The sequence below is a fragment of the Cladophialophora immunda genome, assembly GCF_000835495.1.
Source record: "Cladophialophora immunda strain CBS 83496 unplaced genomic scaffold supercont1.5, whole genome shotgun sequence".
Classification (NCBI taxonomy): domain Eukaryota; kingdom Fungi; phylum Ascomycota; class Eurotiomycetes; order Chaetothyriales; family Herpotrichiellaceae; genus Cladophialophora; species Cladophialophora immunda.
The window spans coordinates 44,146-64,652 of record NW_015622545.1 but is presented as its reverse complement, the minus strand read 5'-3'; the positions used below and the strand labels follow the sequence as shown (position 1 = coordinate 64,652).

General features: G+C 54.5%; 7 protein-coding genes across 7 annotated transcripts; 3 read left to right on the top strand and 4 right to left on the bottom strand.

Annotated features, from left to right (window-relative positions):
* Nucleotides 1-2,456: 2,456 nt before the first annotated feature.
* Nucleotides 2,457-5,994, bottom strand: PV07_08404 (uncharacterized protein). The gene has a single exon (XM_016395566.1). The coding sequence runs from the start codon at nt 5,489-5,491 to the stop codon at nt 2,741-2,743; it is 2,751 nt and encodes a 916-aa protein (XP_016245422.1). The 5' UTR covers nt 5,492-5,994; the 3' UTR covers nt 2,457-2,740.
* Nucleotides 5,995-6,204: 210 nt separating this feature from the next.
* Nucleotides 6,205-7,942, top strand: PV07_08403 (uncharacterized protein). Its single transcript, XM_016395565.1, has 2 exons — nt 6,205-6,518; nt 6,698-7,942. The coding sequence occupies exons 1-2, from the start codon at nt 6,443-6,445 to the stop codon at nt 7,474-7,476; spliced, it is 855 nt and encodes a 284-aa protein (XP_016245421.1). The 5' UTR covers nt 6,205-6,442; the 3' UTR covers nt 7,477-7,942.
* PV07_08402 (uncharacterized protein) lies at nt 7,546-10,009 on the bottom strand. Its single transcript, XM_016395564.1, has 3 exons — nt 9,880-10,009; nt 9,054-9,816; nt 7,546-8,994 (listed from the first exon to the last, which is right to left on the bottom strand). Exons 2-3 carry the CDS (start codon nt 9,152-9,154, stop codon nt 7,818-7,820), a joined length of 1,278 nt encoding a protein of 425 aa, XP_016245420.1. The 5' UTR covers nt 9,155-9,816; nt 9,880-10,009; the 3' UTR covers nt 7,546-7,817.
* A 776-nt stretch (nt 10,010-10,785) lies between these two features.
* Nucleotides 10,786-13,902, top strand: PV07_08401 (hydroxyethylthiazole kinase). The gene has a single exon (XM_016395563.1). It carries the CDS (start codon nt 11,215-11,217, stop codon nt 12,814-12,816), a length of 1,602 nt encoding a protein of 533 aa, XP_016245419.1. The 5' UTR covers nt 10,786-11,214; the 3' UTR covers nt 12,817-13,902.
* On the bottom strand, nt 12,872-15,300 carry PV07_08400 (uncharacterized protein). The gene has a single exon (XM_016395562.1). The coding sequence runs from the start codon at nt 14,759-14,761 to the stop codon at nt 12,971-12,973; it is 1,791 nt and encodes a 596-aa protein (XP_016245418.1). The 5' UTR covers nt 14,762-15,300; the 3' UTR covers nt 12,872-12,970.
* Nucleotides 15,301-15,487: 187 nt separating this feature from the next.
* PV07_08398 (nuclear cap-binding protein subunit 2) lies at nt 15,488-17,262 on the bottom strand. The gene is made up of 3 exons (XM_016395560.1): nt 17,184-17,262; nt 17,030-17,130; nt 15,488-16,976 (listed from the first exon to the last, which is right to left on the bottom strand). The coding sequence occupies exons 1-3, from the start codon at nt 17,232-17,234 to the stop codon at nt 16,610-16,612; spliced, it is 519 nt and encodes a 172-aa protein (XP_016245416.1). The 5' UTR covers nt 17,235-17,262; the 3' UTR covers nt 15,488-16,609.
* PV07_08399 (pyridoxal 5'-phosphate synthase, glutaminase subunit Pdx2) lies at nt 15,520-16,678 on the top strand. The gene is made up of 2 exons (XM_016395561.1): nt 15,520-15,921; nt 15,985-16,678. The coding sequence occupies exons 1-2, from the start codon at nt 15,677-15,679 to the stop codon at nt 16,562-16,564; spliced, it is 825 nt and encodes a 274-aa protein (XP_016245417.1). The 5' UTR covers nt 15,520-15,676; the 3' UTR covers nt 16,565-16,678.
* Nucleotides 17,263-20,507: the final 3,245 nt, after the last annotated feature.

Genomic DNA, 20,507 nt, shown 5'->3' with positions numbered 1-20,507 from the left:
TACGACCGACGTGGCGGCGGTGGTCGACAAAGTTGGTGGTCAAATCTCCGGTGCCACATTCTGGATACTACCCCGTGGGGAATGGCCGTCTGAGTGCTTGAGTGGGTCTCGCCGTCTCGGATTGGCCCGCGCGAATACAACGGGCGAGGCTACCTAGTTATACGGAGTACATATATATCGCTTGCCCTGGGCCACTTTTCCTGCTGCGACTGACTAGCCTCAAATACCCAGTGAATGCTCCCCCCATCTAAGGTCTCTTTCTCACTCGTCACAGCTCGTCATGGCGACCGGGCAGGAAAAGAACGGCGTCGACCTCGTCAAGGATGAAGTGGCCGAGTCGGAGTTCGGCGGACAGGCCGCCTACTACGTGCCCAAGACCAGCATGAGGAACGTGTGGTACGTGCTGATGGTCGGGACGGGCCAGATCGCGGGCGGCGGCGCCAACGCGGTCATCGCCACGACGCTGGCCCAGCCGACGTTCGTGGCCAAGATGTCCCTCGCCGGGCCCAACGCGAACTCCCTGATGGGCGGGACCAACGGCAGCTTCTACGCCGGCGGGTTCTTTGGCGTCTTCTTCGCCGCGTGGGCGTGCGACACCCTTGGGCGGCGCAAGGCCATGTGGCTCACGGGCGTGCTGAACATCATCTCGTGCATCCTGTGTGCCTCGTCCGTCAACATCGGCATGTTCATCGCCGTCCGGTGAGCTGCAACCCCATCCACGGACGTGAGAGCGGGCGGGTGCTGATCCACACCGCAGATTTATCGCCGGCTTCTCGGCCTGTCAATACGTGATGCAGACGCCGCTGTACCAGTCCGAGATCGCGCCGCCTCACCTTCGCGGCCTCCTCGTGGGGACCTTCGGCATCTTCAACGTCCTCGGGTACAACATCGCCAACTGGTCGGGCGTGGGGTTCTACTACGTCAAGGACTCCAACGTGGCCTGGCGCATGATCTTCGTCATGGTCGGCGGCCTGGCCGTCGTCAACATGGTCCTCATCTACTTCTGCCCGGAGTCCCCCCGCTGGCTGGTCATGAAGAACCGGCCGGCCGAGGCCGAACAGGTGATCCGGCTGATCCACGGCGACCGCGGCGGCGACGACACGTTCGTCAGGCTGGAGACCATGCAGATCGAGCGGCAGGTGGCGGCCGAGCGCGAACTCAACGTCTCATACGTCCAGATGTTTGCGGACAAGCGATGGCGCCGCCGCACGCTCCTGTGCTGCCTCATCGGCACCGTGGGCCAGGTTCGTCCCCGACATTCCTTCCTGCACACAACCACGCCCTCTTCTTTTCCCAATAAGATCAAGAAATGCTGACCAGAACCCATCCATACAGTCCACCGGCGTCCTCGTCATCAACAACTACGGGCCCTACTTCTACTCGATCCTCGGCATGTCGACGCTGCAGCAGCTGTACCTGGCCGGCGGCTACGTGCTGCTGTCGCTGGCCGTCGCGACCGTCGGGGCCTTCGGCATCGACAAGCTCGGCCGGGTCAAGATCATGGTCGGCGGCATCGCGGGCCAGGTGGTCATGCTGTGCGTCGAGACGGCCATCGTCGCGCGGTACTCGGGCACGGCCACCACCAACCGCGCCGCCAACATCGCGGGCATCTGGGCGTTTTTCATGTACTGCGCCGTCTACGGGCTGACCTGGGACTGCACGCCGTACGTGTACGTCTCGGAGATCATGCCCTCGCACCTGCGCGCCAAGGGCGTCACCCTCTCGATCGGGTGCTTGTACTTGAGCGTCTGCGCCCTGATCACGTAAGTTGGACGTCGTTTCTCTTGGACCAGACCGGGCTAACGTTACGTGATAGTGGCGCTTTATATGCCTTTGGGGACATTGGGTGGAAGTACTTCCTCGTATTCATCTGCGCGGGCCCGGTCGGGGCGTTGCTCATTTGGCTCTACGGGCCCGAGACCAAGGGCAAGACGTTGGAAGAGATTGGCGGCATCTTTGGCGACGAGCTCGCTATCCCCGAGCTTCACGCCACAGATGAGTCCCATCTCGCACAGAAGAGAGTAGCCTAAAGGCAGAACCGCGAATGTAAAGGGGCTAGATTGGATTTTGGTCTCGAAAGAAACCTTGTTTGAGCAAGACCCGTATGGCCGTGGCTCGACTCACCGACTGGCGATGACAATATTGACGCATTAGTCTTGAATAGCCGTCCACGACGCGTCTGATTCGAGCCCCAATCTATATAGGAAGTAATGAGTACATCCAACAAGACGTTATCACTGCAATGTGGCAGATCCGTTACAATTCGCTTTACCTGTGAGGTTTCATGGCGACAGTGAACTATTTTCACTTGGCAATGTAGGAGTTGAGTAGTATACCGAACACTAGAAACCAGGAGTATCCGAGATAGTAGATAAAGCTGTATGGTAAGTCGTATAGCACTAAACGAACGCCATCTATGTACTACTAAGTTGATGACGCTAGAAGCTTTAGAAAGCGTTTTACATAAACAAAAATAAAATTACACAGTAATCCATTCCTGTGTGAGAGTACATCAAAGTCATACATGCCTACTTTATACTACTCCGATCTGTCCCTCGAGAGTATCGTAGTAAGAGGCCGTTGTCTCAAGAGCCGAGCGCCATCATAGGCAATGATGAAATAAGGAAAATACACGGGCTGAAGAAACGAAGATGCTCTTATACCTCAGACGGCCGGGTTTTGTTTCTTGCTGGTTCTTGGTGTTCAACAATGAATTGCTGGGCTCAATCCGGCCACTCCATCACCGGCGGCTGCCCTCATGCTCCAAGGTCTTAATGTACCTCACAAACGCCTTCTTATGCACCATTCCCCTGTATTCACCCTCATTCAACACACAAATGTACCTCAAACCCAACTTGACAAAACATTGATACACGAGGTCCATCGGCGAATGCATATCCAACGCCACTGGAGCAGGGTCGACATAAGGAGTTAAATCGGTGGGATTTGTGGCGGGCGAGTCTTGATCGTCAGAGTCGTCTCGCCCGGAATCGTAGCCCGCCTCTTCAAACGCTTCCCAGTAGCGACGATGCGTATTGTGCGCATGATCTTCGGTGGAGAGTAAGCAGAAGGCACTGTCCTCACCCTCCACCCTGTCCAGAGCAAACTCAAGGTCTGGCGCCGGAATCAGCCCTACCAGCTTCTTGTCTCGGAGGATGGGTAGGCCGCCGTCGAGTTCGCCAAGATTCTGTAAGCGTCGGAGTTTGGCCCGCAAATCGCTTGCTTTGACAAGAGGGGATATGGTAATGTCAATCACTTTGTCCCTTCGGAACCGCGGCGTGATGTCTCCGAGCTCCGAGTCAAAGACGGGAGTGCTCCTGTTGTCTAGGAATGGATACGAATTCATGTCGGTGAGAAGGTCATAGATGCTGAGAGGCTCGACCGCGTCAGCTGTCCACTTGGCGCAGAGCACTCCCAGAGAGAAGGGCAGCACATGGTCGAGGCTTCCTGTCAGTTCGAACAAAATGACTGCCAAGGTGACAGAGAGACGTGTGACACCGCACATGGTAGCACCCGCAGCCACCAAGGCGTACACTCCAGGTGTGACGCATGCTTCGATATTGCCGGCATCCTGACAGCGCGACCACAAGAAGAAATTAGGCAGTTTGACAACGACGTACTGGATCAAGTGACCGACAATTCGCCCCATCAGACCACCAACCACCATCGACGGTACGTAGATGCCAGCCGGCACCTTGATCCCGAAGGTAATGGTCGTGAGGAAAGCCTTAACGACGAACGCCATGCTCAGGTAACCAATAACCCGGAGAATCTCATCCTCGGTTTTAGGACAGAGACCTGTTGACGAGTGCTTCTGACATGGGCTCGCTAGTTCGAAAAGCAGCTCTGTGACTGCCAGCCGGGTGTATCGGTTCCAGAAGCCGATGAGGCCAGTGACGAGAGCCACGAGAAGAACTTCCAGCATTGGATAGGTCTTGATGACTTTAATGCGGCGGAATGTGGTTGCCCAGAATCGAGACGCTTTGATGAAGAGCGCACCAGCCAGCCCACCTGCAACGCCGAGTAAGATGAAGATAAAAAGCTCGAAGAAACGCCAATCGGTAATGTAACGAACTTCAAACAAGACAATTTTGGATGTCCCATATGGGTTCAGAAACTTAAGGGACAATGCAGCCACAATGCAACAAAAAAATGTTCGAAATAGCGTTTTCGGCGGAAAATAATAGCTGACTTCTTCCAGACTGAAAAGGACTCCGCCCAGCGGTGAACCAAAAGCGACGGCCACCCCGGCGGCAGCACTGGCGGACAAGACCTCCCTTCTCTTACCGTCATTGAGATTGTACTTGGAGAACAGCCTGCAAGCAATGTTGCCCACACACGTGGCGATGTGGACATAAGGACCTTCTTTGCCCAAGCTCATTCCCGACGCCACACTCAAAATCAGAGCAATGGTCTTCAGGACCAGAACCCGAAGGCCAAGGTATCCATGGAGAACGAAGCCACTCAAAATGACTTTGACTTCTGCAACGCCACTTCCCGCGGCCGAGTAGTAGATGTTTGGAGGCAGCGGATCTTGCGTTGTCAGCAGCTGAGCACCCCCTGACTTGTCCTCGTCGGCATCGTCATTGACGTTCTGCTTGATGGCGCCCAGATTCTCGTCGAAAGTGGAGGCGATTTGGGAAGGCACAACGGTCTTGGAGTAGAGAGTGATGAAGCATGCCAGGGCAGCGAGAACCAACGACCCGATGACAAACGCAACGAAGTCGATGTAGACATCGTCCATACCGGACGGATGGATGAGTTTGGACCAGGTCCTCCATCTGTCACAGTTGCGTTCGCCAGCACAGCAGTTTGTGCGACCAAGATACCAGGCGCCTCGACAAAAGCCACGCTTGATGTCGAAAATGGCCGACTCAGTGACGTCGACAAAGTACGCTATACCCGCCGTAACCACGCCGATTAGAGCAACGAGAACCCAACCCTGGGCTGAATCAAGAAGCAACCCCAGGCGTCCGCGCCATCCTTTCCGCTTTTTCAGGTCCAGAACACGGTATCCATCAGCAATGCTGTCGTGCACCCAATCGGTTGAGGTGAATTGATCATACCACAGCCGATCGTCTTTGGATAGTGAGCCCGCCAGCATGGACGAAGACAGCTTGGGCGTACGGAGACCCGAGTTGCGCATCCAGACAGGACTTGTGTTTCCCGAGGGTCGAGCACTGTAGTATCTCCGCCTGCGTAGACTATCACTTGTGCTGTTTACCCTCGACAGTTGTCTTGATTTGGGTGACTCGGGCATACTTTCTGTGTACCTGCGGACCGAGCGGTGGTCTCCTTCCAACAGGGCACTCTCTTCGGTCGATCGAGGAGTCATAACGAGAGAAGGTGGTAAACGGGTTCTCAGTTCGCTGGCGGATAGGCAAGTATTCGTCCTACGCAAGGTTTCGGGGGAGGATGGCGTGGTTGCGGGACGAGGGGAAAAGTGGTCGGCTTCATCGTAGTCCTGAAAGGAGACGAAAGATTTAGGCATGGTGGTTGCCAGCAGCTCCTTCTGGGTTTCCTCTCCTAATTGATTGGGGGGTTATGTTGGCTGCTAAAGAAGATGGCACGAACGGCGTCCCTCACAGGCAGACGCCGCCTTCCAAGGGTCGTCAGCTGGCCATTGAAGGGGCAGGTGAGAGGCAGGATTGCTCGCAGGAGGTATTTTGCAAAGCGAGAGACTTCAGGCTTCTATTGAGTCAAGAGACATCAGCCGTCAGCGGCAACCTAGACAGAAATGAATGAATGACCTTGGTCAACTAGGGAAAGGGATGGGGGAGTCGGAGAGGTGGGCAGCTCGAACCAAGGGGGGACAAGGGAGATGAGCCAAAGGAAAAGAAGGTGTGCTGCTCGTTGTGCAAGTAGATGACAGTGTATTCAGCCCCAAGGCATCTTGATCAGGTGGCCGACATGGTTTGGGTGAATACTGCGCTGGATTGAGTAGATGGCCGGGGGAGAGTGGCAGTGGGCATTTGGCATCCCCATCATCTGACAAACATTGTGTGGCCGCACGCGTCGAGGTCTCTTCTTCTGTGCCCCACGAGGCGAGACGAGCGTGACGAGTCAAGGGCGCAGTCTGGCGCAGGCTGGCGCGACGGCGGCAGCCGTAGCGGCGGTGACGGGCTGGGCATACGCAACGCAATCCCCGTCGAGTATCGTCGTTACTTCATCGCTGGTAGTCTCTCGTCCTTCTCACACCCAAGGATTCATCGTCCAAAAGACCAAGAGACGCCCAATGCGGTGCGAGTTGAGCGGCAATTGGACGTTCACGGGGCTAGAGAGTGCTGATGCCCCGGCTGCCCCTCGTTGGCAGCCTCGGTGGATGGAAACATCTTCTCTCTACCGTCTTGATTCGACTGGCGATGACTTGCAGATGGGCAGCGACTGGCCTCTGGCTGCTGCCAGCCCTTGTGCATCTGCAGCTACAGCTCTTGACTAGCACATGATTCGTTGTGGCCGTCCTCCCTGGATGCACCATCCTGTCATACTGCATCTCCGAGATTGCCCCACGCTTTCAGGTATGTAGTTACATTGCAACGCACGGAGGGAATAGCCTTTCACAGCGAATAACCTGGACGATCTCCAACACTACCCATTGACCTGTGCCTGCCTGGCTTCCTCTGGGCCTTCATTCTTTGCCTTTTTGTACCCACGACAGACTCATCACGGCTAATCGGTACCATGTCTCGTTCTCCAGCTCCCGATCAGCGTCCCACGCCCGTTGGCGCATCCAATCCGCATCCCACCACGTACCCGCAGTTCATCCTCTTCGGCGACAGCATCACCCAGTTCTCCTCCCAGGTCCTGTTTGCCTCCCTAGCCGAGTGGTACTCTCGCCGTCTCGATGTCGTCAATCGCGGCTTCAGCGGATACACTGCTCCCATGGGCTATGACATCCTCGGGCAATTTTTCCCATCATCAGACGCTGCTCCTCCCTCGCCAACCACCCCGAGAGTACAGCTGATGACCGTCTTTTTTGGTGCCAACGACGCCTGCCTTCCCGGTCATCCTCAACATGTTCCTCTTGCCGACTACCGAACAGCTCTCAGATCCATCATTAAGTCCCGGGGCGTTGAGTCCCACCAAACAAAATGTCTCCTTATCACTCCACCACCCGTGGATGAATGGCAACTGGGATCTGAGGAGAGGACGGCAGAACACACGGCAACATATGCTTCCGCGTGCCGAACGGTAGGGAGAGAAATGGGCATCCCAGTCCTGGACCTCTGGACGATATTTATGAACAAGGCTGGCTGGTGGGAAGGTTCGCCGGGCGCCTTGACCGGGAGCAAAAAAGCACCCAGGAACGAGGTGTTGGGAAAGTTGTTGAACGACGGATTGCATCTCACTGCGCGGGGCTACAAACTGATGTATGAAGAATTGGTCCAGGTGATCAAAGACCAGCTACCCGATCAACTGCCCGAGAACTTACCCATGATATTCCCGGAATGGAGGGACAAGCTGGGAATTCTGTAGAGGGCGAATGTTGAACCGGTGTCGAGTAACGGGGACTTCAAAGAAAAGAAAAAGGACTAGACAATTGAGTTGATAGAAACTGGATTCAATTTTTAGGCAAGATTCTAGGAACAGGGATCGGCTTCGCAAGACAAGCATACACCCGACTTGACGGAGCAATTCTGTTTACCACCATCACCACGAAAGGAAGGAAAGGAGTGACCCGAAAACAAATCTCAAGCATCAGACCTGGTGGCGCCGGAGAGGGGAGAGGAGAGGGTGTGTCGGCCTATTGATAGACGACAACAGACTCGAACACGAGACACTTGGACAGTGGAGAAATCTGTGGATAAGCCACGGACCTACTCCTCGTCGCTCTCTTCGTCGCTCTCGGCTTCATCGAGCCATTGCAAGAACTTCTCGGCAGCTTGGCGGACCTTGCGGCTGGTGCTGATGTCGACGTATTTCTTGCTGGCCTTCTGACCCCATGCTTTGGCGACCTCTTCGCTCAGGAGGTCATTTTGGTAGTAGCCTAGTAGGATAGCCGGCACTTGAGGAATCAGAGCCGGGTGGTCATTGCCGACAAAACGCTCGGTGCCGCCGAGGAAGGCCTTCATGTGCTTCTCTGAGTCGCCGATCATGGTCTTGAGCATGCTGGCCCGCTGGGGGATCTGCTTGACAATGTTGTCGTCGAAAATGGTCTGAGCAAGAACGGTGAGAGTCTTGTGCTTGTTCTCGATCCCCAATTCTTTGGCCTTCTTGTAGATCTCGAGATCGTCGACCTTGCTGACAGAGCCCTTGGCTTTCGCTTCGTCAATGACCCAGGATCCGAGTTGGTCGTATGCATTGGCACCATTTTCCTCGGCTTCTTCCTCCTCGTCAAAGGCCAGGGAACGCTTCAACTCGGTCGGAAGTTCTTTGGCACGAGCAGCGACGGCTTCGGCGGAAGTGTCGACAGCCCATTCCTCGTCCTTGGGCTCTCCATTGGTGTTGGCCTCGATAACCTTGGCGTCAGCATTGATCTGTTTGGTGAACTCGTCGTCGCTGCCGGCTGCGAGCTCCACGTCTCCTTCATCGACGTCGCCCTTGTCCGAGTTGGAGTCGTGGGGGCTGCCGCCGTTCATCGAGCCGTTCTCCTGTGCCTCGGCCTTGGCTCGGTCGCGGCGAGACATCTTTTCCTTCTTTGCGCCTTTCTTTCCACCCTTTGGTTCGTTCTTGAGAATGAATCCACTCAATTTGTGGCGTATGTCAACCTGAGTGCGTTGACCACAGGCTTTGCAGTCCAACAAAATGCGTCCGTCTTTGATGTTGATCTCGGTCTCGGGGTTCTTGCATGACTTGCAGAGGACGAAGCGGGATATGAAGCCGTCCAACGAGTCTTGCAACTTTCCGGCCTCGTGGGCCCCGTTGATGATCCAACGATCGTCCTTTGGGTTGGTATTGGTCTGGGCACCGAGCTCGAAACCAAAATACTTGATGATGTAGGCAGGAGGACGGGCTAGGGAAGCCGAGACGCTAGGAAGGTTGGCAACAACGGTTCTGACAGGACAGTCAGTAGGTGGTTTTCTGGAGGGGGATAGAACAGCGTCGTGGCTTACTTGATGCCGTTTCCTTTTCCTTCAATCTTGGACTGCAAGCGCTCCATCTTGTAGCGGTAGAAGGGATCGGTAACATCCCGACGAATATTGATGGTAGCCATGTTGAGGGATGCTGAATTTTCTTTTTTTCCCTGGGGGATTTCTCTGGGGGGGAAAAATGACTGGAAAGAACCAAAGATCTTGATATCTCAAGCGGACACAAGAAGCAGGTGGTGGTGGTTGGCGTGGGTGTGGATGTGTGCGAATCTTTCAAATTGACCAGACATGCGTGGATTTCACCACTGAATAATGAAATATAACATGAAGAAAACGGTCACCGGCAACGTATCAACCATATGAGGATCTTGCGACGCGACAAAGATGTCGTTTGGCCGGAAATATGTCCAGCTTTTGCTTGGTTTTGGTTTTGGAGGTGTGAAAGACTGTCCGATACATGAACAATCGATGCCTGCGCTGTGACTGCTGAGGCGGTTGGCTTCTGCGGTAGATGGGCTGATGGGAACAGCGGATCGGACAATCCGAGCTGGAGAACGCAACCGATCTCGACGGCGATGGAAATGCTGGGATGATCTTGGACGAGGCCGATGATGAGAATACCTGGGCGAGAGCGAGAGATTCTCGACCGCTGGACAGAGTAAGTAATGATGATGAGAAAGAAAAGAGAAGAGAGTCGAGGAAGGAGGCGAAGAGAAATATTCTTTCTTGTTTGCGGGACTAGGCGCTACTTCGGGGTAGGGACTAGGCGGGAGGATCTTCGGCTGCGCTAGAAGGGGTGGTTAACCAGAGTCACCGAGAAGCACCGTGAAGGACCAGGAGCACGGCTTACCAGGAGGTAACTTTGTCACTCGGGGGGGCCAAACAGTCGGAGGCTGAGCTGGGCGGGTGAGGAGTGGATGATGTGAATGATTTGAATGGCTGGACTGGGCGACAAGTGGTTTGTGCGATGGAATTTGGAGATGGACATGGAGAGCGAGAGAAGCCGAGATGCATAATAATGCGACATAATAATAATAAACAATCCATTGTGGCTGCCCGTAACGATTACCCGGAGGCGTCTGGCTTGCTGGGTAGCTGGGGGGGGGGGTAGGAATTAGCGCCTACAGTTGCCCCCCAGGGAGCGTTATAGGCTTGGACCCCCTATCGATACGGCGGATGGCCTACCTAGAGCCCAGCCGAGGCAGCTTTATCTGCCTAAAAGTCACCCAGGGTCAGGATATGTGTCAATCCGCAAGGCTGAGCACAGACGACTCCCTTCAGATATGCCTACAGGCAGTCTTTATACCTCCATCTATGTGTATTTACCTCTCACTGTCACGGCTCTGTACCCTCAGGAGTAAATCAGTAGCCATGCAGTGCCTTCTTTGGACCTGCATATCCTCTCCCAGCTAATAGAACCACCCTCCCTGGACCGTGGCCAACTTCCACCCCCGATTGGCGGTATAGCCTCGTCCAAGAGCTCGTGTTTCCTTGGGAGAGCCATGCATCCATCGTTGCCACGCATATTAGGCAGGCCACTAGCGCCCCGTCCTTTCAGTCTGAACGGTTGCAGGCTGCGGGTGATTGCGGCTTCGCATTGACTGATTGCTTTCGCGCAGTTCAGAGCTCCTGGTAACCGCATCACCTGAGGTCCACCTCCATCTTCTTCCTGGTCTGGATACCGTGGGTAAGGCTGATAGCGAAGATGGTATTCGTCTGTAGCCCCAGAGCACTCTAGGTAGAGGCGAGTCCCGTCACAAAGCTAGCCTTCATTCTTGTACGCTTTCCGTTGTTGTGCCTCTTGGCTTGAGCGCAGGGGGTGTTCTAGTCAGCTCTTCGAGGTCAGATCATCTGATAATGACACGATAGATCATCAATCATACCTCTAATTGCGTTTGCTTTGTGCCCGTGTCTTGTCGAGCAGCCACAGAGCAAACAAGTAGCAATTGACGCAAAGGGGAGGGAAACAGTCGAATGGTTTTTAATTTCCCCAACGGCCTCCACCATCCAAACTGAACCTGGAGAAATTTTTCTCTCCCAAGTCGCATCGACACGGATTTCGACTTGCATCTCGAAAGTCCCCACGACGAACGAACACCGATCGCTCACTTGGAAATGGTTTGAGCACACAGCATTCTATCTCCCTCCTCAGAGCAGAGCGCACGCAGAAGCATCCTGTTGCGACATGTCACGAACACCAAATCCAAAATGCCGCTCTATAGATTGGTCGCTGTACCTGGTCACGGACTCCACGCCGGCCATCCTGGGGGACAAGGACTTGCTGCACATCGTCGATGAAGCGATCCAGGGTGGCGTGGGCGTGGTGCAGTACCGAGAGAAGCACGCCGACACGGGGGCCATGGTCGACGTCGCCGCGAAACTGCACGCCATCACCCGAAAACACGGCGTGCCGCTTCTGATCAACGATCGCGTCGACGTGTGCCTGGCCGTCGGCGCCGAAGGAGTCCACATCGGCCAGGACGACATGGACGTGGCCCGCGCCAGGCAGCTCCTGGGCTCCGACGCCATCATAGGGGTCACAGCCTCGTCGCCCGGCGAGGCCGACAGGGCCATCAAGGACGGCGCCGACTACCTGGGCATTGGTACCACGTTCGCTACGCCCACCAAGACGGACACAAAGCACATCATCGGGACCAGGGGCCTCCAGCAGATTCTGGCCGCCTGTGACACGGGTACGGCGAAGACGATCCCCTGCGTGGCCATCGGCAGCATCAACGCCTCCAACGTCCAGCGAGTCCTGCATCAGTCTGCGTCGGACTCGAACCGCCTGAACGGGATCGCCGTGGTCAGCGCCATCATGGCCTCGCTCGAGCCGCACAGGTCGGCGAGAACGCTTCTCGACCTGATCAAATCGGCGCCGGAGAAGTTCTACACGGCTGTCCCCCCGCAGATACCGCCGACCACCGACCTGAAACTCCTCATCAGCCACACGCCCAACATCATCCGGGCCCACGTTGCGTCCGGCGTCATCTGCCACAACATGACCAACACGGTGGTGCAGAACTTCGTGGCCAACGTGTGCCTGGGCACGGGCTCGTCGCCGATCATGTCGGAGAACGGGCCCGAGGCGGCGGACCTGGCGCGACTGGGCGGCGCGCTGGTTATCAACATGGGCACGGTCACGCCGGACAAGCTGGACGCCTACATCGCGGGCATGAGAGCGTACAACGCCGTGGGGGCGCCGATCCTGTTCGACCCGGTCGGCGGCGGGGCGACGGGCGTGCGGCGCGCGGCGATCGAGACGCTCCTCGCGGCGGGCTTCTTCAGCGTCATCAAGGGCAACGAGGGCGAGATCGGCGCCGTCGCGGGTACGTCGACGGGCCAGCAGCGTGGGGTGGACGCGGGCCCCTCGAACTCGAGCCCCGAGCAGAAGGCCCAGCTGGTCAAGACGCTGGCGCGGCGCGAGCACTGCGTCGTCCTCATGACGGGCAAGACCGACTACCTGTCCGACGGGACGCGCACGGTCGCGATCCACAACGGCTCGCGCTGGCTGGGCAAGATCACCGGGTCGGGATGCGCCCTGGGCGCCGTCATCGCGAGCTACCTGGCCGTGCACCCCGAGGACAAGTTCCTCGCCGCCCTCGCGGGCATCCTGCATTTCGAACTCGCCGCCGAGTCGGCTGGCGAATACTGCAGCGGGCCGGGGACGTTCATCCCGGCGTTTCTCGACGCGCTCAATCAGCTGGGCCAAGAGATGCTCGGTCAAGAGGGCATTGGGCAACCCGGGTTTTTTGCGTCTCAGGTCAAGGCGGAGATGGTTCCGTGAGCATGAAGCAGAAAGGGGACGGGGTCGGGCTGCTAATCAAGAAGAAATGAATGCATAGAAGAACGAATCATCATCATCATTGTGTCTGCCCGTTTTGCTCTTCCCTTTTCTCTTTCTTTGAACACGGAGGAAAGGGAAATGCTCAATCTGAGTTCTACTCTTCTAAACAGCTACACCAGCCCTCGGCACAGGGTCTAATATCCTGCTCAATGTCCAACCTCAACCACCATCCACTCCCTTCACCCCAGCCAGCACCGCCATCGCCACCCGATATCGGTCTTTCCTTGACGCCTCTCGTGGCTGTGGCGATCATGAAGTCCTGGTCATACGCCACAAGCTCGATCTGTACGTCTTCGACCCGCTTGCCGCGGAGCAGCGTGGTCATGCCCCTTTCAGCTTGCTGCGGGGGTGTCCACTTGGCGGTTTCAACAGGGGAAGGATGATGTCCCGTGCCGCTGCCGTTGGGCGATGAAGGCGCCGGGAAGTGTGGTTCAAGAAGGGAAGGGGTGCTGGGGGAGTCTGCGAAGGGAGAGAGGTAATCGTGTGAACGGTTGCGCGCGTGAGAATGGGACGGGGCTATTGTGGTTGCAGGTATGGAGAGCTTTCTGGGTTTGCCCTCCAACGGGGAGGCGAAGGATGCTTTTCTCTGCGCATACATGTCGGCAGCAGGAACCGAGGATTTTCGACGGTGCGTGTCGGAGGATGAGCCGGGAGGTGGGAGAATGCTCTCAACAGATTCGCGCTTAGCGTACATGTCTGGGGGTGCCGCTGCACGCCCACCACTCGGAATAGATGTGTCGACCGGTGGTACAGAAGGAACATTCGCCAGGGATTTCCTGTGCGCATATATATCGGCAGATGCAGGAAGGGGCATGCCTTGTGACTCTATAATGCTGTGTGTGTTACTGCTGTTCTTTGGCTGGTAACTCGAGGCGGTGGACGGGGGCCCATCATGCTTGGGCAATGGTGGAGGCGGAGGAGCATGTACATCAAGGAATTCGAGTTCTCTCAACCAACTCGCCAGCAGTCCTTCGCCCACCATCTTAATATACGCCTCCTTCAGGCTCCAATACGCATAAAACCGGCGCAACTTCATATTGATGATCCTGGCCTCATGATTCTGGAAGAACTTGGTGTTTCCACCGCCGGGTCCGTCTGTCGGCGAGGAAGCAGCCGACGACGAGCTCGAATCACTTCCCCACTCGCCTTCCTCGCGCTCTTTGATGGGGATGTGGATCGGCATTTGACGCATGTGGCGTCTCTCGCGGTCAGAGAACATCTCGGCGAAAATTTCGATCCACTCGTCGAATTTGGACTGTGTGGTGAGATCCTTGGGGGTGCGCTTGTCTTCATTTGTGCAGGCTATATCCACTCCTAGGCGGACGAGATCAGGATGTTCAAAAGCTGTGCATGTTGGATGGCTAGAGAGATCTATTTGCGCCAGAGAATCTAGAACTGTGGGTGAGAGCGGACCAGGGTTCGGAATGACAGATGAAGGAAGCTGGGGGGTGGGTGTAGAGCACCCGACGATGGTGACGAGGCCGGCTTGGTGAGAGACATTGAATTCAAGGCCTCTTATCGGGCGAGACTCTTCTTCAGTAGGGTCACTGTCGTCGTAAATGTCAGTGGTGGACCAGTTCTCGGGCGGTTCCCAATACGGACGTCGATGAGGTGCTGGTGTTCGTGAGATCTGGACCTCAGACCAGGGGATCTTCGCGCGGCGGTGGATGAAGGTGTACTTTAGCAGGGCGCTTGCAAGGGACATGAATCGGTCAGCGGGGCGGATAAACCTAGTAATGGCTTCTTCATCGGAATGCTGTAAGGTCGAGAGCAAAGGGAGGGAGTGGAGCGACTTGGGATTGTGTGGTTGGGGCACATATGGCCGGGTATCGATGTACCAACGGTTTATGGTGGTGGTGAAGTTCGCGGGACAATGCGGCGACATTGTGTGAGGGCTGTCACGTTCCTCCTGTAGGCGATATCAAGCAGCTGTCGGCTCGTGTATTGGAACAGGGGTCGACAATGGCGATGTGCTCGGTGCTGTGAGCCGCAAGCAGCAGAACCCGCACCTCCTCTTACAATCACAAAGACGCGAAACAGTAGGTGCTCAAGAATATACTACCGGTGACAGTATTTCCATTCGCCGAGGAGAGGTCTCGCGAGACATTCAGTCAATTTCCGAACTGGTAGACCTTGCGGTGGTCGGCTGGAGGTGATAATAGAATTGTGAGGATAGAGTCGGATGGGAGGGTCTATCAGGGCTGATTAGTGGATCAACTGAATCTATGGGTCTATGATATAGAAAAAAAGAATAAGAGAATGAATGACAGAGAAGAGATATTTGACAGTATTCAGGAGACAAGTCTTAATTTAGCAATAGGCCGAAGGGGGGATCAACAGCGCGGTGGACGGAGGGTTCAGAGGTGTCCAGATCAGAGGGTTCCACAAGGCTGATGGGTTTCACTGCCTCGAGGGCCTGAGGGCTGCCAGATGGAGATGAGAGAAGTCTCTTATTGGATCGGAGGCATGAAGGATCGATGGAAGAGTGATGCCGAGATGCAGTTCAGGTGTTTGCAGCAGGAGAAAAAGTCGAGGAGTCGGCGAACGAGGAAGATGCCCAATCAAAGGGCGCAGGCACAGGAAGCCACCGCAGCCACCGCCGGGCGGAATCATCGTTGAATTTTTCCCATACGAACATGACTGGCAGCGGACTACGGCGAGAAGACCATCATATTATTCGCTGCTCCTATCGTCCAGACGCCTGTTCCACCCGCTTCATATCTCCCATATCGCCTGCCTCTCGATATCTCGTCCTCTCGCTCTCTCCGTCGACTCCCGCTCCCTCGTACATGAGGTGTCAATGACAATCACCGTCGGCGTGCTGGCCCTGCAAGGCGCCTTTTTAGAACATCTGGTCCTGCTGCAAAGAGCGGCGGATTACTTGCGCCGCGAGGACACTGCGGCTTCTTTCGAGTTTACAGAAGTCAGAAACGCCAAAGACTTGGCTCGTTGTGATGCCTTGATCATCCCGGGCGGCGAAAGTACGACCATTTCCCTCGTCGCCGCTCAGTCCGGTCTGCTGGAACCGTTGAGGGAATTCGTCAAGTGAGACTAACACCTCTTATCTCCCCAGATGCCGATATGATGACTGACTCATATCCTCGCCAGAGTCAACCGTAAACCAACTTGGGGAACCTGCGCCGGCTTGATTCTGCTCGCTGAGGCGGCTAATGCTACTAAGAAAGGCGGCCAGGACTTGATTGGGGGCCTGGATGTACGGGTGAACCGAAATCATTTTGGACGACAGGTAGAAAGCTTCCAAGCCGATCTTGACTTGCCCTTCTTGCAAAACAATGGCGCAGTCGACAAGACGCCCTTTCCCGGCGTCTTCATTCGCGCTCCCGTTGTCGAAAAGATCCTTCCCAATGTGGAAGGAATCCAGAAGGGCGAACAACAACTGGCCGAGACGGTCGTTGCCCCATACAAATCGGCCAAAGATGACCACGCCCGCCAGGCCATGAGCTCTCATGTTGATATCATGGGAAAGTTGCCTGGTCGCTTGAAGAAGGCAGCTGGCATGGGGCCTGAAGTACACGCTGGTGAGGAAGTGGGAGATATCATTGCCGTCAAGCAAGGCAATGTCTTCGGTACCAGCTTCCACCCTGAATTGACCTCAGATATCCGGATCCATGTTTGGTGGCTAAGGCAAGTCTTGGATGCGGTCGGTACGGCAAACGGAGTTTCATGAGCCCAGCACTTTGGATAGAGGTCCCGCACATATTGGAGAGGTTCATCATCTGCCCCCACCATATTCTTCTTCCTCCTTCTTTCTTTCTGCGTCAATCGCCCGACCATAGCCTCCTCTTCCAGGGTCGAATTCGTCTCGGTATTCGTCCCTGACCTGCCCACCTGATTTGCCGCGGCCGTACTGTCTGCCCTCTTGAAATCCGGCATCGAGGTCGGTTCTGATGACGCGTTCGTCGAGCTTGGTGCCACCGATGTACTTCATACAATCCAGTGCCTCTTGATGTGTGTAATACTCCACAAAGCAAAAGCCGCAGGGCGTCTTCTGGAAACGGTCCAAGCCCATGATGAGACGTTTAATTTCGCCGCACTTCGAGAACAGCTCGTGGATCTGCTCCTCAGTGGTGTAAAATGACCTGCGCAACATTCAGCTTCAACGTCCAGAAAAAAAATCACTCAGAGGACGAACAAATTCCCCACGTAGAGGGTGGTGGCATCTTTCAGTAGGTCGTCTTGTTCTGCTTGCTTGTCGCCATCTTCAGGCTGATCTCGACCGTACTTCCGCTTCTTCTTCACAGGGCATCAGCTCAGATCTTGCATCATTATATGTGGGAGAGACTTACCCTTGCGGAGTAGTATGTACTGGGCCTGTCTAGTCTCTCGACCGTAGACATGTTGTAAACTTCTCAAGCTGTATTGAAGGATTGAACGATGCAAAAGTGAGAACAAGTTGCGCCGCGTCTTCTCCTCGCGCATTCACGCTACCTAAAGTGGTTTAGCTGCCCAATACCTCTCAGCCAATCACAGAGACTCATTATCGTCGCTGCTTTATCCTTCTACCTGACCTCGTGCCACGACATCGTATCCTCCTATGTACCTCTCTTTGAGCATTGCTACAAAGCCGCCTCAGATTGTGAAAAATTCAACAGCCTACACTCTGACGAACTATGTGTCCACTGGAAGATATTTGGATATTTTGCCAAACAGTTCGATGATTTTTCTGTTTGTGTGTTCAAAAATTCAACATCCGAAGCGCTTTGTTCCCAAGACATACTGGAAGCCTTGTCAGCAGGAGGCCCCAATCCAGCTATGCTGCGTCCTTCCGCTTGCCCAGTCTCACTTGGAGATTGCCGCAGAGCTTCTAACGTTCAATGATTCTTTCTCTCTTGGCGGCACCTCCTGTCCTCCCCCTCCGATAAAGTAGGGGCGCAGGTTGGCTGAGCGAGATTTCATACGCCCGTTGTCTTTGCCACGTGTATCTCCCTTGTGGGCTCTGGTGTTTATTCATTGCCATCCGAGCCGGCACATGAAGCTCCCACTGACGATCCATTCCCCGTGAAAGGTGCCAGGTCTCGACAGGAGCGACTACTCGATCTGAACAATACACGAAAGGGAGAATTGGGCCTTTCCACGCTTCAGTCTAGAGGAAGCCAATTATATCGAGAACTCTTCCACATGACCGTTTTAGACCAACATCCAGTCCTCCCTCAGAAGATCGAGACACTCCGCTGCCCCGTGGTGGATGCAAAAAGGCATGCAGGTCTCTCGAACAAAGGGTGACGGAATTGGCTCCGTCTAAGACTAATTGACGGGCCGTCGTCCAGGGTTGCCTTAGTCGCTTTTCTGTTTCGACGAGAGTTGCATGGTTCGAAGCATTTGGCAAGTGTGGCTCGAGGCACGCCATTTACCATGTTGATTGCCAAATCCCAGATTTCTTTTTGTTCTTTTTGTTCCCTCTCTCTTTCTCTCTCCTCAATCTACTCACATTCTCCCACTCTAGGACGCGCCGTCGGGCTGCAGTGAGTCTAGACCCTCATCTACTTGGGAGAGTCAGTCACGTCATTTGCCATCGCGATTGTCAATTTACCATCGTGGTCTCTGTTGGCATTTTCAGAGTCTTCATATCATACACCAAGTCAATAAGAGCCTTATCACAGGTTCCTTATCGTCCAATTGAGGCTCCAGAATGTCGTTGTCTGTGGTCGAAATGATAATAGCAACGAATTTTGTCCGACGCACCTAACAGATCCGTGCGTATTGGACATGCAATTACTGGCAAGACCCAGACATCTTCTGTCAAGTTGCTCGCATCATCCTGCATGCAATGACGATGGCGCTGTTGAGCGTGAGACCGAGGCATGGTCTTGAGTAAGGTTCAATGTGGATTTTTCGTCCCTTGCGCACTATATATATCTGGTGCATTGTTTTCTTTGTCCACCTAATGCCCGCATTGCCTACTACCTGCTCATTCGCTTCCGTCCATCTCACTTGCCTCCAAAATGGCAGAAAAAGCAGCTTCAATCACTTCGTCCACGCGATCCGGTAGTTGGAAAGGATGGCTATGGGATTCAGCTGATGTTTCCAAAGAAGAAAGAAGATTTCTTCTCAAGGTGGGTCGGCTTATAAGGCTATCATTTAGCGAAGACGATTTGTTCTAAGTCGATATCACTTGTTGCAGTTGGACTTTACACTGCTGACGTTCGGCACACTGGGAATGTTGACGAAATGGGTAAGTGTCATCCTTTGCCATGCTACAAACCAAAGTCTAAGGCCCTTGACACAGATTGATACCTCCAATATAACCAATGCGTTTGTCTCCGGGATGAAGGAAGACCTCAACCTCTATCAAAATCAATATAACTACATTGTCGTTGCATGGACGGTGGGCTATATCATTGGACAATGGGTATGTTCTTTCGTGGTACAAATAAAACTTCCTATCAGACGCTGACAACGGTTCAATACAGCCTTCAAACTTCATCTTGACCCGAGTCCGTGCTCATAGTAAGCACCATCCTGAAAGCTCCATGTCCTAAAGAACCCAGCCTTCCTAACTCTAGATCCCTAGTCTGGATCCCGTTCCTCGAACTCGGTTGGACTATCTTCACTTTTACCCTTGCTGGTGCAAAGAGCTATCATGCAATGCTCGGCCTTCGATTCGTCGTCGGACTTTTTGAGGCTGGGTACTGGCCAGCTCTTTACTATATTCTTGGAAGCTGGTACAATAAACGTAAGTTGGGTTACGAAAACAACAGGACAATGATTCTGGACGCTGCTAACCTTTGCACTGACTAACAGGGGAACTTGGAAAACGCAACGGCATTCTTCAATCTGCTGTGTCAATTGCGCCGATTTTCAGTGGGTTCTTGCAGGCCGGAATCTACAACTCCCTCAATGGCCATGCCGGTCTCGCTGGATGGAGGTGGCTTTTTGGTAAGCCCCTGATCGTGCGTTGTGGTGTATCATTTCCAACTCTAACATAACCTTTCGTGCCACAGTCATCAACGGCGTGATTTCTTTCCCGATCGCCGTCCTCGCTTACTTCTGCTTGCCTGACACTCCTGGCACGGCGAAGCCTAGCTGGTTGTTCACTGAGCGTGTAAGTAGCGGATCCACCAAAATGAAGAAGACATGGTAATTGACTGCCCTTTTTCTTTGACTTTTAGGATATTGAAATTGCGCGGGAGAGGATGTCCAGAGCTGGTCGAGTTCCTGAAGGCAAACCTTACACCGTCAAGGTTATCCTGGGCTACTTTACCAGCTGGAAGACGGTGCTCTTCACCCTGATTTTCAGTAAGCTCCCCACGTTCAATTGCGTTAGCAAATATTTTGTTAACCTTCTTGTTCTCGACAGCAATGCAACCCTTTGGAAGCCAGCCATTCACCTCTTTCGTTTTCTGGCTCAAGGCACACAACATCAAGGGCAAGCCACCGGTTTACAGTGTTGCCCAGATTGTAGGGCTGTCCCGCATCTCATTGACCGCAGAAAGACTGGACTGACTCCGGGTTGTTCCTTGATAGAACGAATACCCGACCATCGGAAACGCCTTTACGGCAGTATACTCTCTGCTCGCCGTCTGGATCTCTGATGGACCATTTAGAGGCCGCCGCTGGCCGATCATCATCTTCTCCAATCTCGTCGCCATCGTCATCTTCGTCCTGCTCGT

Coding starts and splice junctions, on each gene's coding strand:
- PV07_08404 (XM_016395566.1), bottom strand. CDS start 5,491: ATGCCTAAATCTTTCGTCTCCTTTCAGGACTACGATGAAGCCGACCAC.
- PV07_08403 (XM_016395565.1), top strand. CDS start 6,443: ATGATTCGTTGTGGCCGTCCTCCCTGGATGCACCATCCTGTCATACTG. Junction 6,519..6,697: donor AGATTGCCCCACGCTTTCAG/GTATGTAGTTAC, acceptor CTCGTTCTCCAG/CTCCCGATCAGCGTCCCACG.
- PV07_08402 (XM_016395564.1), bottom strand. CDS start 9,154: ATGGCTACCATCAATATTCGTCGGGATGTTACCGATCCCTTCTACCGC. Junction 8,995..9,053: donor GGAAAAGGAAACGGCATCAA/GTAAGCCACGAC, acceptor CTGTCCTGTCAG/AACCGTTGTTGCCAACCTTC.
- PV07_08401 (XM_016395563.1), top strand. CDS start 11,215: ATGTCACGAACACCAAATCCAAAATGCCGCTCTATAGATTGGTCGCTG.
- PV07_08400 (XM_016395562.1), bottom strand. CDS start 14,761: ATGTCGCCGCATTGTCCCGCGAACTTCACCACCACCATAAACCGTTGG.
- PV07_08399 (XM_016395561.1), top strand. CDS start 15,677: ATGACAATCACCGTCGGCGTGCTGGCCCTGCAAGGCGCCTTTTTAGAA. Junction 15,922..15,984: donor CCGTTGAGGGAATTCGTCAA/GTGAGACTAACA, acceptor TATCCTCGCCAG/AGTCAACCGTAAACCAACTT.
- PV07_08398 (XM_016395560.1), bottom strand. CDS start 17,234: ATGTCTACGGTCGAGAGACTAGACAGGCCCAGTACATACTACTCCGCA. Junction 17,131..17,183: donor GTACATACTACTCCGCAAGG/GTAAGTCTCTCC, acceptor TGCCCTGTGAAG/AAGAAGCGGAAGTACGGTCG. Junction 16,977..17,029: donor ACCCTCTACGTGGGGAATTT/GTTCGTCCTCTG, acceptor AATGTTGCGCAG/GTCATTTTACACCACTGAGG.